The following is a 14582-nucleotide window of genomic DNA, read 5'->3' on the forward strand; positions in this document are numbered from 1 at the left end:
GGTAGAAGCTGGTACAGGTGCATGGTCTGCATGGAGCAGTTCTTCATGTCTTCTACTTTTAGTCAGTGTGCAAGGGCATTCTCAGTCCTCTGAGCCTTGGTGATTCCCAGAAGAGCTAACCAGGAGGACAGCATGCCAGTATAAACCATCCTGAACACATGCCTTCCCCTTGGCACCATGTCTCTTTGCCCAGCAGCCCACATCCTGCTTCCCATAAGTTGCTTGGCCTCTCCAAGATAAAAATCAAGGCCATGTTCAGGGAGCCACTGGGAGTCTTTGATGCTCACCTAGAAGGAAGTTTTATCACCGAAGTCAGGTCCTCTACGTTGGACAGCAGCCAGGTGGTTCCTACTACAATCAATCAAACACACTTAACCTTGTTCCCACAGATTAGTCAAACTGTTAACAAAGTTCTTCACTTCCGTCATATTGATTTATAGCAGCAATAGAAGCATACCACCCAAGAGGGCACACCTCCTTCTACCCAGGAACTTATAAATGCCAAGGAATTTCTACCCAAATCGAGAAGAACCGGCACAATGGGGATCTCCATCATTATCTTTGAAATATGTCTTTTGTTGGGTCAAACCCTTTCTGCAGGTATTTGGTCTCATTTATTTATGGTCATGAATTGTGCTCCTGCAAACCTTGGTCCTGGTGGGCTGGATGAATTTGTTCATGGTTGTGTGACTGTCTGTTTCAAGGAGGCTCTTTGCTAATAATTGTAAATATTTGCAAGTGTGTGGAGGCGTGTGCTTCTCTTTTTGCCCTGTGTCTGCCTGAGAGATAGAAGCGGTGGTGGAAGGGAAGAAGCCAGTTTTCTGTTGATGTTCTCAGGGAGTTGTTCAGTGAAGGGAATAATTGACTGCTCAGAAGTCCCCAGGCTCAGGAAAGGCTTGTGGGCATTAAGAAGAGGCCTTCAACCTTGCTAACTATACAGGCTGGATGCTGTGAAACTGGATGGAGACTAGCCTGTGCTGATGTTCTGCGCATGCCTTCTCTTCTGTATGTCTGCTTCTGTGACCAATATTTGCTGAGTAAAGCCAGGTCAAGTGACTGAATGGATGGTGTCAGTGTGCCAGTCACTTACTTGCAGCGCAGTCATTCCAACACTGTTTCATATTCTCAGAGTGTCAAGTGATGGGCAAGGAAGAGTTAACCTGGCCAGTCCTCCACATGGCTAAATGTGTCAACTCACAGAGGACACCCTGTCTGTCCCATCTTCTTTCTCTCTATCTGTCTGCTCTCCCTTGGTCTGTCTCTTTCTGTCTCTGTCTGTCCTATTTTCTCTGCCTCACTGTCTGTCTTTGTCTCTTTCTCTGTCTGTCTGTCTGTCTCTGTCTCTCTGGCTTTCTTCTCTCCACCTTTCCCTTTCCTGGATAACCTCTCTTCATCTTTCTCTCACAGTTCTTTCTCCCTCCCTCCCTCCTTCCTTTCCTCCCTCCCTCCCTCCCTCCCTCCCTCCCTCCCTCCCTCCCTCCCTCCCTCCCTCCCTCCTTCCCTTCCTACCTCCCTTCTTCCTTCATTCCCTCCTTCCTCTCTTCATTTCTTCTTCACACACCCTGCTCTTTTCTTTCTTCCTTCAGAATCTCTATGGCTAGGTTTCATATTTTTGCAAGATATACAGATGAATTCCAGAATGGTCACTCTCCCCAGGCTGCGTAAGGGTCTGCTGAAGACAAAGACTCATTTGGGGAATGGCTTTCATGATAACATCACCCCAAGAACAAATCCTCAGGCTTGCACTGCTGACCATGGGGTCCTAGACTGAGGCAGCCTAGAACTAGTCAGGCTGTCTGTCTTCTTGGAGAGTGTGAAATGGAAGACAAGGCCAGATTTCAGGGTGACAGACTTGCTCTGTCCCTGCTCAGTGACTTGGAATCATCATAGTCCTGGAGGACAGACAGCCTTGCCCTTATCCACAAAGAAACAAAGGCAGTAGTGCAATGGGGCTGAGGGAGTTTGTCCTTTTAACATGATGTTACATGTGTGCTTACATACAGGTATGCATGCTTGCCCTACATGTGTTCTAGCATATAGGTATGCATGTTGTGGCTTCAGCACACAGAGGGGAAGCTGACCCTCTTCCATTTGAGCTTCTTTAATTCAAGCCAGGTAACACCCCAAAGTTAGGCACCATCACCTCCATAGTTCAGACGAGAGACACCAAGGCTCAGGAGATGAGCTATATGGGAGCTGGGCCAGAACTTGAACCTGGAGTAAGGCCTTCTGGCACTGAAGTAACAGCTAGGTCAGATTAAGCCATGGCCTCTCCATGCAGGGAGCAGAAGGAGATGCATATGCTGCATGTGTGACCTCAGTGCCATCTTTGTACAGAGTCAGGTGCACAGGTCATTCTGGGCAGGAGAGAGGCTGAGGCATTGCTGCTGGTGGTTGGCAGAGCCAAGAACACTGTTGGGACAGCCCCTCTCCTGCAGTAAAACCCAGTTTACTCTTCTGCAAATGGGGTAAAATGCTCTGTTCTACAGAGTGAAGGAATGAGACACCTCCCACCTGCCATCCCATAGAACTAGCAGGTAGAATAAGTCTTAAGATGGTCATGCCCCATTTGGGGTATCTTTTCTAGTGTTTTATCCAAATGTGACTTTCTTAGAGTAGTATGGGTCTCAGAATATCTCCCAGAAGAGAAGACTTGGGAGCAAATGAAACATTAACCACATTCCCACCATTCCTGAGCAATTATCTCTGTTTCCAAATGAAATGGGTTCTAGAAATTTCCTTGCTTCTACCCAAAGCATCTAATAATCAAGTCATTGTTAACTGATATATGACCAACAGATGCACTCCTGTATCCTTCCGGTCATCCTGGATCTAGTCTCTCATAGATTATCAGTGTTGTGTGACTCAGTGCTATACCATATCACTCAGGTGAGGATGGCAAGAGGGAAGAAAGATTTTTCATGTTAAATAATACAGAGGCAGGCTTTTTTTTTTTCATATTTTTGATTCACCACCTGTGTAATTTGTGAAGGAGCCCATGGGTACAGAGGACCAAGTGGAATATTACTAAGACTATTTTACTGAGGTATTTACATTGAGGTTTCAATAAAAATGAAACCTCAGTGTTTGATTTTGGGTTTTGAGGGAGCCCACACAGCAAAGGTGGAAAAGCTATAGCTTCAAGGGTTGGTGGAGGTGACTTCAGGTATTCCTGGTCAGTCCTTGCATAAGAGTAAGTGCTGTCACTTCCTAGAAGGTTTTTTGCCAGGATTCTCTAAATGAAGCACAGAATCTGAATTTGCTTTTATTTCTTTCACAGCATCTCAAACAACTGTTCCCACAACTGGTAAGTACATTGAAAAGATGGGCCTGTATCAGTGTATAATTTCCCCCTATGTCATGATAGCCACTGACTCAATATATGTTAATAAATGCCACTAGGCTGAAATATATAGTGTCCCATCTAGACAGGTAATGAAAATAGAAACTCCTGTCATCTATAGGATAAAGTGTCCTGTGGTAAGACAATTATAGTCTTCAATTTTATGTTGCCCTGGCCTCAGATTACAGTACATGGCACAATCAAATAGAATATCTGAATGCAGGGCTTGGATTCAGTCCTACTGCAAGAAGTTCTGACTAGGAGACATGAAGTGGGCTCAGGGATCTGTGGTTGGCAGATGATATGTAAGGCTAACATGCCCTCTTCACACTTGGCCAACTCCTGCTTGTGCCAAGACTAACCAGAAGTTGATGTTAGCAAGGTTATAGGACCATTTGTTTGCTATTGGTTTGTTTATTTACTATTTATTTGAGACCCAGCTAGCACAGGCTAACCTCAGACTTGCTGTTTTTGGCAAGGGTACCCTTGACCTCCTGATCTTCAAGCCTGTAGTTTTCAGGTTCTAGGATTCCAAGATTTTGCCAACATTTCCAGCTGTTTTTTAAAACCACATTGGACATGAAGTGCACTTCTCCTCCAGCCCATATGTTTTTATCCCTCCTTACCAAAAAAAAAAAAAAAAAAAAAAAAAAAAAAAAAAAAAAAAAAAAAGAAAAAGAAAAAGAAAAAATCATTTTCATCAAGACCTTGGATAGTGCACATAGCTAAAAGTGAAATCCCAATCCCACCCCCAATTTCCCAGGAGGAGTGGCTTTACAGTGCAGTTAAGGTTAACTTTGTACCCTGTATGAGAGTGTTTCTACACAGTGGATCCAATTCTAAACTGAGCTTTGTCTTTATTAAGGTTGGTGGAACCCAGGGGGAACAATTAATGGTAAGACCTTCTCCTTTTCTCTTGTCTTCTGGCTTTGGCTACTGATGAAATTAGGGTTGAATCTGCTTCCAGTTGCTGTGATCACACACTGGCCCTAAGACACTTGGAGGAGGAAAGGTCTCTTTGGCTTACAGTCACCATCCATCACTGAGTGAAGCCAGGGTAGGAGCTGGAGGCAGGCACGTGGAGGCAGGAACTGAAGCAGAGGCCATGGAGCAGCCCTGCTTTCTGACTCATGCTTAGCCAGTGTTCCTATAGAACACAGGCCCAGCTGCCCAAGGACAGTGGGCTGGCCTTGCCCTGACAATTATTCCTCACAGCAGTCCACACAGACAGGGCCACAGGCCAGTCTGATCTGGGCCACTCCCAGATTGAGAGTCCTTTACATGACTCAGCTGGAGCTATGTTGACAGTGGAGGTAACTAGGACATATGGCCAGCATGGCTGCTGCCGCAGTGCGGTACAATCCAAAGTAGCTGTTGGGTACCAAAATCAGGGATGGAGAAGAGATGAGAGACATGGGTGTCAAACTGCTGGGCAGACCCTACCAATCTTCACCTGTCCTCTTTCTTCTTGTCTCTGTTCTTCAGTCATGTGGTGGATGAAGTTAGCTTTAGCTTTCTGTTAGGGGGCTAGAGGAAAACAGTCACAGTTTCCTCCTTCCACAATTAACAATAGTGCACAAAATCCATGCTCAGCTATTACAGGTAGTGTGTGCTATCATCAGGATATGCTCCCTGGCAGGGAATCCAGTGGAAGATTTTTGACCAACTTCCAGAATGGGCCACACCAAGGCTGGCAGTTCTCTAGGGGGAACATTCAGAGAGTGACCAGCAGAGGGCAGCTGGACTGTGTCCTTCAGACTCAGAATATTTTTTGGGAACACTTTGGAAGGCTCAGGTGGCCTTTGTCAACCCCCATAGCACCCTCTGAAGATCTCCAACAGCATCTGTCTTAGCCCCTCCCCTTGCATCCACTCCAACCTCCCACTCTTAGACCACAGAGCTCAAAGAACCACAAAGGAGCCACTGAAGGGCACAGCCAGGCCAGCTCCTGCTGTCAGGACACTCAACCTGCTCTTTCTTGTACCACACAGCTGCTGTCTGTTTCCCCTCACAACAGCACAGATCTCAGTGTGAGAGACTTAGGGGCAGCACTCCATGCAGAAGCATGCTGCCTGCTGACTGCACAGTCATGTGCATCCTTGCAGTGGGAGAGCAGGCTGGAGGGGTAGAGAAAGATTTCTGTTAGATGGACTCCATTGCAACCTTAACTCTGATGCGGATGGATTGGACAGAAGCTCCCTTTGTGTGCCCGAGTGTGTGTGTGTGTGTGTGCCTGTATATGTGTGTGTGTGTGTTTTTGCATATGTATTCCCATGTTGATTCCCATTTAACCATTGATACGTAGCATGTATTATGCACATGTTACAGGAAAGAGTTAATGTGGTGATCACACCCCACATGACAATAGTCGAAGGACCGAGATCCTGTTAGTAGCCACACTGTGACTGCGTTTATTCTGTGCTTCTGGAATAAACCTCTGGAAGTCTCCTCCTTTGCTACTTTTGCAGAGCCATTTTCTCAGAGCAGTTTAAGCGATGGCAAATATTTATAATGAGAGGTTCTGTTTGAACTACAGAAATATCCAAATGACCTTTGGACACTTTGTGCCTACACTGGGGCTGTTGGTGAACTGAAGAGTTTTATGCATGGAATAGAAGCAAATATGAGGGAGAATGAGGACAAAAGATGCTCATGGTGACATCTCAGTGGAAGTTAAAGAAGGACCAGTGTCAGGTCCCTCAGTGAATTACAGCATTTCTAGTGATGAAAGGCCTTTACCTGGGGAGATTGCAGCTCTTGCCTCTGGGTTCCTCAAGTGAGGACCAATACCCAATGAATTCTTCCTTTCTCATTCTGCAGATGTGTTTTATCCAACTGAACAAACCACAGAAGGTAAGTTGTGCTATGTTGTGTCCCTGTGGCCTTATTGTCCTCAGAACCGACAGGCTCACCTCTGATCCAGAAAATGGGCAGAAGGCAGAGCACATAGGGTCCTAAGCTCCCAGGGAAATTTCTCAGTAAGATCAGGCATATATGGGTATATATGCCATGGATTATGTTCTTGAGTTGTGGAGGATGGGCAGGATCAGCCAGAAGAGGTCTCTTCAAGGTCTTGTTTGTAGTGATTTTATTGATAATTTCTAGTGCCCTGAGGTCCTCATGTGTCACCTACACCTTGGCCACTTCAGGGAGCCGAGTCTCTGGTAGGGAGCAGAGTCTCTGACTTCAGTGCCTGGAAAGGAAATTAAAAACTCTGCTTAGCCAATTGCCTTTTCATTTCTGATTGTCTAAGACCTTATAAAGCTACCGTGGATGCCACGACCCCTATCCTGGGACATCACAGATCCTGGTCCATCTCTTTGAGTTCCTTCAGTGAAAGGTGTTGGTGGCACACCAATATAGTTTAGACTTTGACCGCCTGGGCTTTTGAGAAAAAAAATCCCTTTCTTTTTTCCTTTGCATTTTTGATCCTTGGATACCAGCAAGAACTGTTTCCATACCAATGTCTCTGGCCAGCCCAGAATTTGTTGGAAATCTAATTGGCCCCATATCAGGCATTACGTTTTCCTTAGGCATGTGACATGTCCCAAGCATGAGACTGGCTTTACTCTCAGTTAAGTCACATTCCTTCCTGGGTTCCACCATGTTTCTGTTAGAACATGCTTTGTAGGGCGAGGTCAACCTTTTTCCATATCCAGAGCCTTATGAAGGTTACCCAGAAGCTGGTTGATATTAGTGAGCTAATACCTGGATATCTTCACTCCAATCCCCAGCACCAAGTCTACTCTTGAAGGCACTCTGTCAAAGAGCCAGGGCTCTTTCAAAGTTATTTAAACATGTTTGAACTTTGTGTCTCATTTAAAGGGGACATATTAGAATCATTTCCAAAACAATAAAAAAAACCAAACATACCAATGACCAAACACACAGACACACACACACACACACACACACACCAAGTATTCTACCGTTCAGGATGCTGAGTTAGTAGGATCTTGAGTTTCAGTCTAGCCTAGGGCACATCTAGAGACACTGAGCTAAAAAAGCATTCATATCCAAAATTGAGGAAAACAGACATTCCTTACATCTGCTAGTGTAATTAGATAAGAACAGTTGATTGCATGTATATGCATAAGAAATTTCTTTGTACTGGTTCCCTAGAGCCCAGTGCAAGTCGTATGTAGGCAAGTTAGAACTTGGGTCTGTAGGTTAATAGCATTCTGTATAAAAATAGCCTTTAAGACTTGGAGAACTCAAGAACTCATGATCACTCAGTAGTGTCAAGTCACGTAGCCTTACCCTGTACAGACCCTGAATCACATCCCATCAGCAGGTTGACTGCACTGCATGTCTTGGAGTTTCTCAGTGGACACTTAACATCATGTTTCTCATTTTTCTCCCTCATGTGTATATGGACTCACAGAGCCCACTACTATATTTCCTGACCACATCCCAATAGGCAAGAAAAGATTGTCTAAATCTCTCTCTGTAGGTCATAATGCTGATTTTATTCTCAGCATTGACTTCCCTGGGACACGTAAGAGGATAGGGTAGCAGTGTGTGTTGTGATGACATAGAGAAGCTGGGGATGCCTCCTGATCCTGAGGACTTTCCTCCACTGGGAACCCTGCTACTGGACATTTCTCTCTGTGTATGGAGGGTCAGTCAGCATGCTGTTGCTGGCCATTTCCTTCTCCCTATGTGTAGAAGAAGTCATTATTGGAGTAAATTCCAAGAATCCATGATCTCTAAATTTAGTGTTATGTCAGAAGTGACTCTGGGTTAGAAGGATCAAGATAAGACAACCTTCCAGAGAGGTTGGGTGACAAAATGAGACTGATGACCTCTTATGGGAAGCCATTCTGATTCACTTTAAATGGGTGTGCAGTTGAGAAAGCTTAGTTTAAGTACAAATCGTGTGCAGACATTTTTATTGTTTATTCTTGTTGTGTTGAACCTTGATTTGAATGAAATGTTCACATCAATAGCCTTGGTGACCAGTAGTGACAAAGCTTGGTGACCCTAGTGTGGTATCCTTGCAGACAGAGCGTGAGGTCATGGACGCAGTCATGTGACCTTGCTCATTGGGGGACCATCAGCTTCTTTAGGTGTATAATTGTATATTGGGCCTGAAAGCAATTCTAGTGTAAACTCTCAACCTTGTGTGTGTAAGCAGGTGTTAAGAACCTTTGCAAGGGACCCATGAACTTCTGTTGTGGCAGGAAGCTCATCTTTCTGCCCCTTTGGTCTGTTGTAGACTGACCTCCTGTGCCGTCTCCTTACTGCTGGCAAGTGTGGGTCGGGGTGGAGATGAATGTTCACACATGCAGTGTGAGTGTAAGGAATTGGGAAGGGTCTGCATCCTCTCTCTCCTTGAAACACAGTTGACTCTACAGTGCATGGCACTCAAGGCTTTAGGTACAAAGTGGAGTAGGTATCTTGTCACCATCCCGGACAGATGTAGTCTATGCCAACACAATTTGCAGAAACTCACGCATCCTGGTGACCAACAGGACTGTTGTGTCTAGAACAGAAATAGAGGGCATTGCAGTGAGGGTTCACAGGCAGAGTGACAGGGTAAAGGTCTTTACAGGACAGGGTGGCTAAGATGCAGCTTCAGGAGGAGCTCACATCCCATATTGCTTTAAAGTTCATGAGTGAGCTGCCTACAAAATGTACAAGCACCATCATCCACTCCAAACCAACAATGGAGAAACTACCTTGTCTTTCCAGGAACAGAGTCTGGTTTGGCTGTGAGGCTGGTGAATGGAGGAGACAGGTGTCAGGGTCGAGTGGAGATCCTTTACCAGGGTACCTGGGGCACCGTGTGTGACGACAGCTGGGACATCAATGATGCCACTGTGGTGTGCAGGCAGCTGGGCTGTGGCTCGGCCTTGGATGCTTTAGACAGTGCCTACTTTGGACAGGGCTCAGGGCCCATTGTCCTGGATGACGTGGCATGTAGAGGATATGAGGACTATCTGTGGAGGTGCTCCCACCGAGGCTGGCTCTCTCATAACTGTGGACACCAAGAGGATGCTGGAGTCATCTGTTCAGGTAAGACCCAGTGGTCGTTAAGTCTGCCTGACAGTAAAGTAGTCAGGTCACTATGAATGCTACAGAACTTTGTTCTGGCCCTATTCATCTGGTCCTTGGAAGTGTAGGTGAATATCCAGGAGAATGCCCTTCTCAGTCAGGGTCCTGCAGAATGCTGTCAGTTATCTAGGGTCTCTAGAGTTTATGTGAGGCAGGCAAGCCATGGAAATGCAAGGACAAGTCCCAGGCTTCAGAAAGTACCAGGGTCAGCATACACGTGACCTTGCAAGGAGCACCCCAGCCTTGGTTTGGAGTACTGGAATTCTGTTTCTGTGTTGAATTTCAAGTATCTGGAGTGCAAAGCTAAATGGCATAGAGACCAAAGCAAATTCCCTTTTCTTGCCCCCCAGTGTTCCCCAGAATCCTTCTCAGACCGTACTGCAGAAGGAAGCTTCAGTAACTGCTTCCCTCTCACAGGCTTTACAGATTTCTGGGTCCTCACAGATTCGCTTTCAATATCCCAATCATGATATCACACTGGCAATGTTATTCATGAATGTTGGGGGTGCAAACATGGCAGCGAGGTCATATGTAGTGTGTTCATGAGATAGCTTGCAGAAGAAATCCTTGGGCATGGATACAGCAGGAAGGATTGCTAGAGTCCTGCAGAATTGTTTAACCATGAGGGCGAATCTTTGAATCTTCAACACCTCCAGGCTGATTACCCACACGGTAGGGAAGAACCTGGGTTTCCTGTCATGTCTCCAGGTGGTCATGACTTTCTTACTTGCTATTAGTAAGGTGCAGATAACCAGGTCTCACCTGGGCCATGGAGTCCATTGCAGAAGGTCAGGAATAGCTGTATTATTCATGGTCTGCTCTGGCAGCACCCACCCTGGAATATCATCAGCCTCTGCTACATCTGTACAAACACTTAGCCTGTCTTCCCTGCAGTTCAGGTGAACTTCTGGAACTTTCTATCTAACCGTCATTCTATTTCTCAAAGATTTCTATGGCACACCTAGCTCTGGTCACTATCAACAGATTGGAATCTCCCTGGTCTCCTGTTCCTTTTAGGGTCTGGTTTTTCTTTTGGCACTAGGGTACTATTGAGAAGACACATAGAATGCAACGTCTCTGAGTTTCCCCCAAACACGTTACCTGTGTCTTTGGCTTTCCTCCTTGCACATTCAAGTCTGACAGGACTTGTCCAGTCATTGTAAGAACATACCACTGGGCAGTATAGATCCCACTGCTGAACTCACATGTAGTCTATGTCACTGGGTGTCCGTTCCTAATCTCCCATACCATCTCCATTAACACTCATTCCTTGTACATAATTGTCTGTTGATGTCTTTAGGGCCCAGGATGTCCTGAATTTTCTGCAGGATATGGAAGACAGATTGCTCATTTATTCCCAAGTTGGTACATGCATGGAGGGCCTAACAGAGTGCCTGACTCACAAGAATGTGTTGCAGAATGCAGGATGGAACTGTGAGCAGTCCACCCTAATGGCTCCTGAGATACCTGAGCATCCCTGCTGATTTCATAATTTATGCATATACATAAACACACATACACATGCTAAACCAACAACAACACTAACCACATCCTCACCGTTCCTGAACAATTATCTCCCAGTTTCTGAAAGACATGGATTCCAAGAACCTCCCCTCTTCTACCCAAAGCCTCTGACACTCAAGTCTTTTATCAACTGGTGTATGACCTGCAGACACCCTCCTGTGTCCTTGCAGTCATCCCGGATGTAGTCTCTCATAGAATATCAGCATTGTGTGACTCAGCTATTACCACATTGCTCATGTGAGGACAGCAAGAGGCAAACCTTTTCATGCTTAGTAATACAGAGGCAGGCTTTTTTTTCTTCATATTTTTGACTCACGACCCATGTAATCTGTGAAGGAGCCCATAGGTACAGATGGCCGACTGGAATATTACTAAGACTATCTTGCTCTTTTGATCAATTGAAAAGGGACCTAGGTATTTGAGTTTTGTCATTGCAGTGTGGCCCACATAGCACTATTGTAAAAGCTGTCGCTCCAGAAAGTAGTTTTGCCAGGATTCCTGTGGGTGAGACACACAGTCTGAATTTGCTTTTATTCCTTTCACAGAGGCTCAGACAAGCAGTCCCACACCTGGTAAGTACTTTGAAAATATGGACCTGGATCAGGGTATAATTTCCCCCTATGTTGTGATAGATGCTGACACACTACATGTTAACGAGTGACACTAGGCTGAAATACAGTGTCAGCTATAGCAAAAAGTGTCCTGTCATAAGACAATTACAGTCTTCAATTTTGTGTTACCTCAGCCTCAAGTTTCAGTACATGGCACAATCAAATAGAATATCTGAATGCAGGGCTTGGATTCAGTCCTACTGCAAGAAGTTCTGACTAGGAGACATGAAGTGGGCTCAGGGATCTGTGGTTGGCAGATGATATGTAAGGCTAACATGCCCTCTTCACACTTGGCCAACTCCTGCTTGTGCCAAGACTAACCAGAAGTTGATGTTAGCAAGGTTATAGGACCGTTTGTTTGCTATTGGTTTGTATATTTACTGTTTGAGACCCACCTACTGCAGGCTAACCTCTTGCTGTTTTTGGCAATGATACCTTTGAATCTCTGATCTTCTTGCCTGTAGTTTCCAGGTTTTAGAATTCCAAGATTTGATACCATGTGAAGCTTTTATTTATTTATTTATTTAAATCTCACCTGACATGAAGTGTACTTTACCTTCATCCCAGATGTTTTTATCCCTCCTTACAAAGAAAATTATTTTTTATCATGATCTTGGATAGTGCACATAGCCAAAACTGAAACACTAATCTCACCCTCAATTTCCCAGAAGGAGTGGCTTTACAGTACAGTTGAGGTTAACTTTGTACCCTGTATGAGAGCGTTCCTACACAGTGGATCCAATTCTAAACTAAGCTTTGTCTTTATTAAGGTTGGTGGAACCCGGGGGGAACAATTAACGGTAAGGTCATTTCCTTTGCTCTTGTCTCCTGGCTTTGACAACTTGTTGTGGTAAATCTCCCACCAAAGCATATCTGGTCAAGAAAAACACAACTCAATATTTATTGATATAAACTGGAGGCCTAGATTGGGCACATTTACCACTGCACTACTGTATTCCCCAGCCATGAGATCCCTTACAACTTGAGATTTTTCCAGGCCACAGTCTTCTCCTTTCTTGTCCTTCCAGCTCCAGCTCCTCTGTTGTCTCTCTGTCCTGTCTACATCCTCTTCTAACTCCTCCCCTTCTGACTCCTCCCCTAAGCATTTTTCTCCACCTCCCCTTCTACTGCCCAATCACTGGCTCCAGCCTTTATTTTACAAATTCAATTTGACTGAAGGTTCACAAGAGTACTGATTCACTTCTCCTCTGCAGCACCTCCCAGGAAAGTGGAACTCCCATCAAAACAGGAGGCAGGGGCTATCCCCAACAGCTACTGATGAAATTAGGGTTGAATCTGCTTCCAGTTGCTGTGATCACACACTGGTCCTAAGCAACCTGGAAGAGGAAAGGTCTCTTTGGCTTACAGTCACCATCCATCACTGAGTGAAGCCAGGGCAGGAGCTGGAGGCAGGCACGTGGAGGCAGGAACTGAAGCAGAGGCCATGGAGCAGCCCTGCTTTCTGACTCATGCTTAGCCAGTGTTCCTATAGAACACAGGCCCAGCTGCCCAAGGACAGTGAGCTGGCCTTGCCCTGACAATTATCCCTCACAGCAGTCCACACAGACAGGGCCACAGGCCAGTCTGATCTGGGCCACTCCCAGATTGAGAGTCCTTTACATGACTCAGCTGGAGCCATGTTGACAGTGGAGGTAACTAGGACAGATGGCCAGCATGGTTGCTGCCGCAGTGTGGTAGAATCCAAAGTAGCCGTTGGGTACCAAAATCAGGGATGGAGAAGAGATGAGAGACATGGGTGTCAAACTGCTGGGCAGACCCTACCAATCTCCACCTGTCCTCTTTCTTCTTCTCTCTGCCCTTCAGTCATGTGATGGATGAACTTACCTTTAGCCTTGTGTCAGAAGGGCTAGTGGAAAACAGTCAGTTTCCTCCTTCCACAATTAACAATAGTGCACAAAATCCATGCTCAGCTATTACAGGTAGTGTGTGCTATCATCAGGATATGCTCCCTGGCAGGGAATCCAGTGGAAGATTTTTGACCAACTTCCAGAATGGGCCACACCAAGGCTGGCAGTTCTCTAGGGGGAACATTCAGAGTGTGACCAATAGAGGGCAGCTAGATTGTGTCCTTCAGACACAGAGTCTTTCGGGGCACCTTGGAAGGCTCAGGTGGCCTTTGTCAACCCCCATAGCACCCTCTGAAGATCTCCAACAGCAACTGTCTGAGCCTCTCCCCTTGCATCCACTCCAACCTCCCACTTTCAGAGCACAGAGATCAAAGAACCACAAAGGAGCCACTGAAAGGCACAGCCATTCCAGCTTCTGCTGTCCGGACAGTCAACCTGTTCCTTCATGTACCACCCAGCTGCTGTCTGTTTCCTCTCACAACAGCACAGATGTCAGTGTGAGAGACTTAGGGGCAGCTCTCCATGCAGAAGCATGCTGCCTGTAGACTGCACAGTCATGTTCATCCTTCCATTGGGAGAGCAGGCTGGAGGGGTAGAAAAGGTTTCTATTAGATGGACTCCATTGCACCCTTGACCCTGATGCAGAAAGAGTGGATACAGAAGCTCTCTTTGTGTGTGTGTACACGTGTTCCCACCAGAATTGCTGGTTTAACCACTGATAGGTAGTATGTACTGTGCACATGTCACAGGAACCCTAGTGTGACTGTGTTGATCACTCCCTATCTGACAATAGCAGTAGACAGACCATGGCCCTGCAAGCAATCACACTGTGAACAGCTTTGTCTGCCCTTACGGAATAGTCTCTGGATGTCACCTCTTTTGCTCCTTGGAGCCATTTCTCAGGACTGTTTCAGCGATGGCAAACATTTATGATGAGACATTTTGTTTGATCTATAGAGATGTCCAAATGCCTTTTGGATTCAAATATCTGGGTATTTCCCTTCATGTTTCTGCATTGGGGTTGTCAGTGAACTGCATGTTTTTTTTGTTTTTGTTTTTTTTTTGTTTTTTTTTTTTTTGATGAAATAGAAGCAGAGATGAAGGAGAATGAGGACAAAAGATGCTCATGGTGACATCTCAGTGGAAGTTAAAGAAGGACCAGTGTCAGGTTCCTCAGTG

At 45.7% G+C, this 14582-nt stretch overlaps 1 protein-coding gene across 4 annotated transcripts in view; it reads left to right on the forward strand.

Moving 5' to 3' along the window:
• Positions 1–469: 469 nt before the first annotated feature.
• Positions 470–14582, forward strand: part of Dmbt1 (deleted in malignant brain tumors 1) — a 51001-nt gene continuing 36888 nt past the window's right edge. For 3 of the 4 annotated variants that reach the window (XM_076911880.1, XM_076911869.1, XM_076911890.1), the window contains exons 1-7: positions 470–600; positions 3281–3307; positions 4209–4238; positions 6164–6196; positions 9038–9361; positions 11470–11496; positions 12306–12335. In XM_076911880.1, coding sequence (XP_076767995.1) covers positions 540–600; positions 3281–3307; positions 4209–4238; positions 6164–6196; positions 9038–9361; positions 11470–11496; positions 12306–12335 — 532 coding nt within the window. In that variant the 5' untranslated portion in view covers positions 470–539. The remainder of the gene's footprint in view (positions 601–3280; positions 3308–4208; positions 4239–6163; positions 6197–9037; positions 9362–11469; positions 11497–12305; positions 12336–14582) is intronic. The other variant, XM_076911867.1, reaches the window with a different exon arrangement.

Source organism: Arvicanthis niloticus, chromosome 1 (assembly GCF_011762505.2).
Source record: "Arvicanthis niloticus isolate mArvNil1 chromosome 1, mArvNil1.pat.X, whole genome shotgun sequence".
NCBI classification, from domain to species: domain Eukaryota; kingdom Metazoa; phylum Chordata; class Mammalia; order Rodentia; family Muridae; genus Arvicanthis; species Arvicanthis niloticus.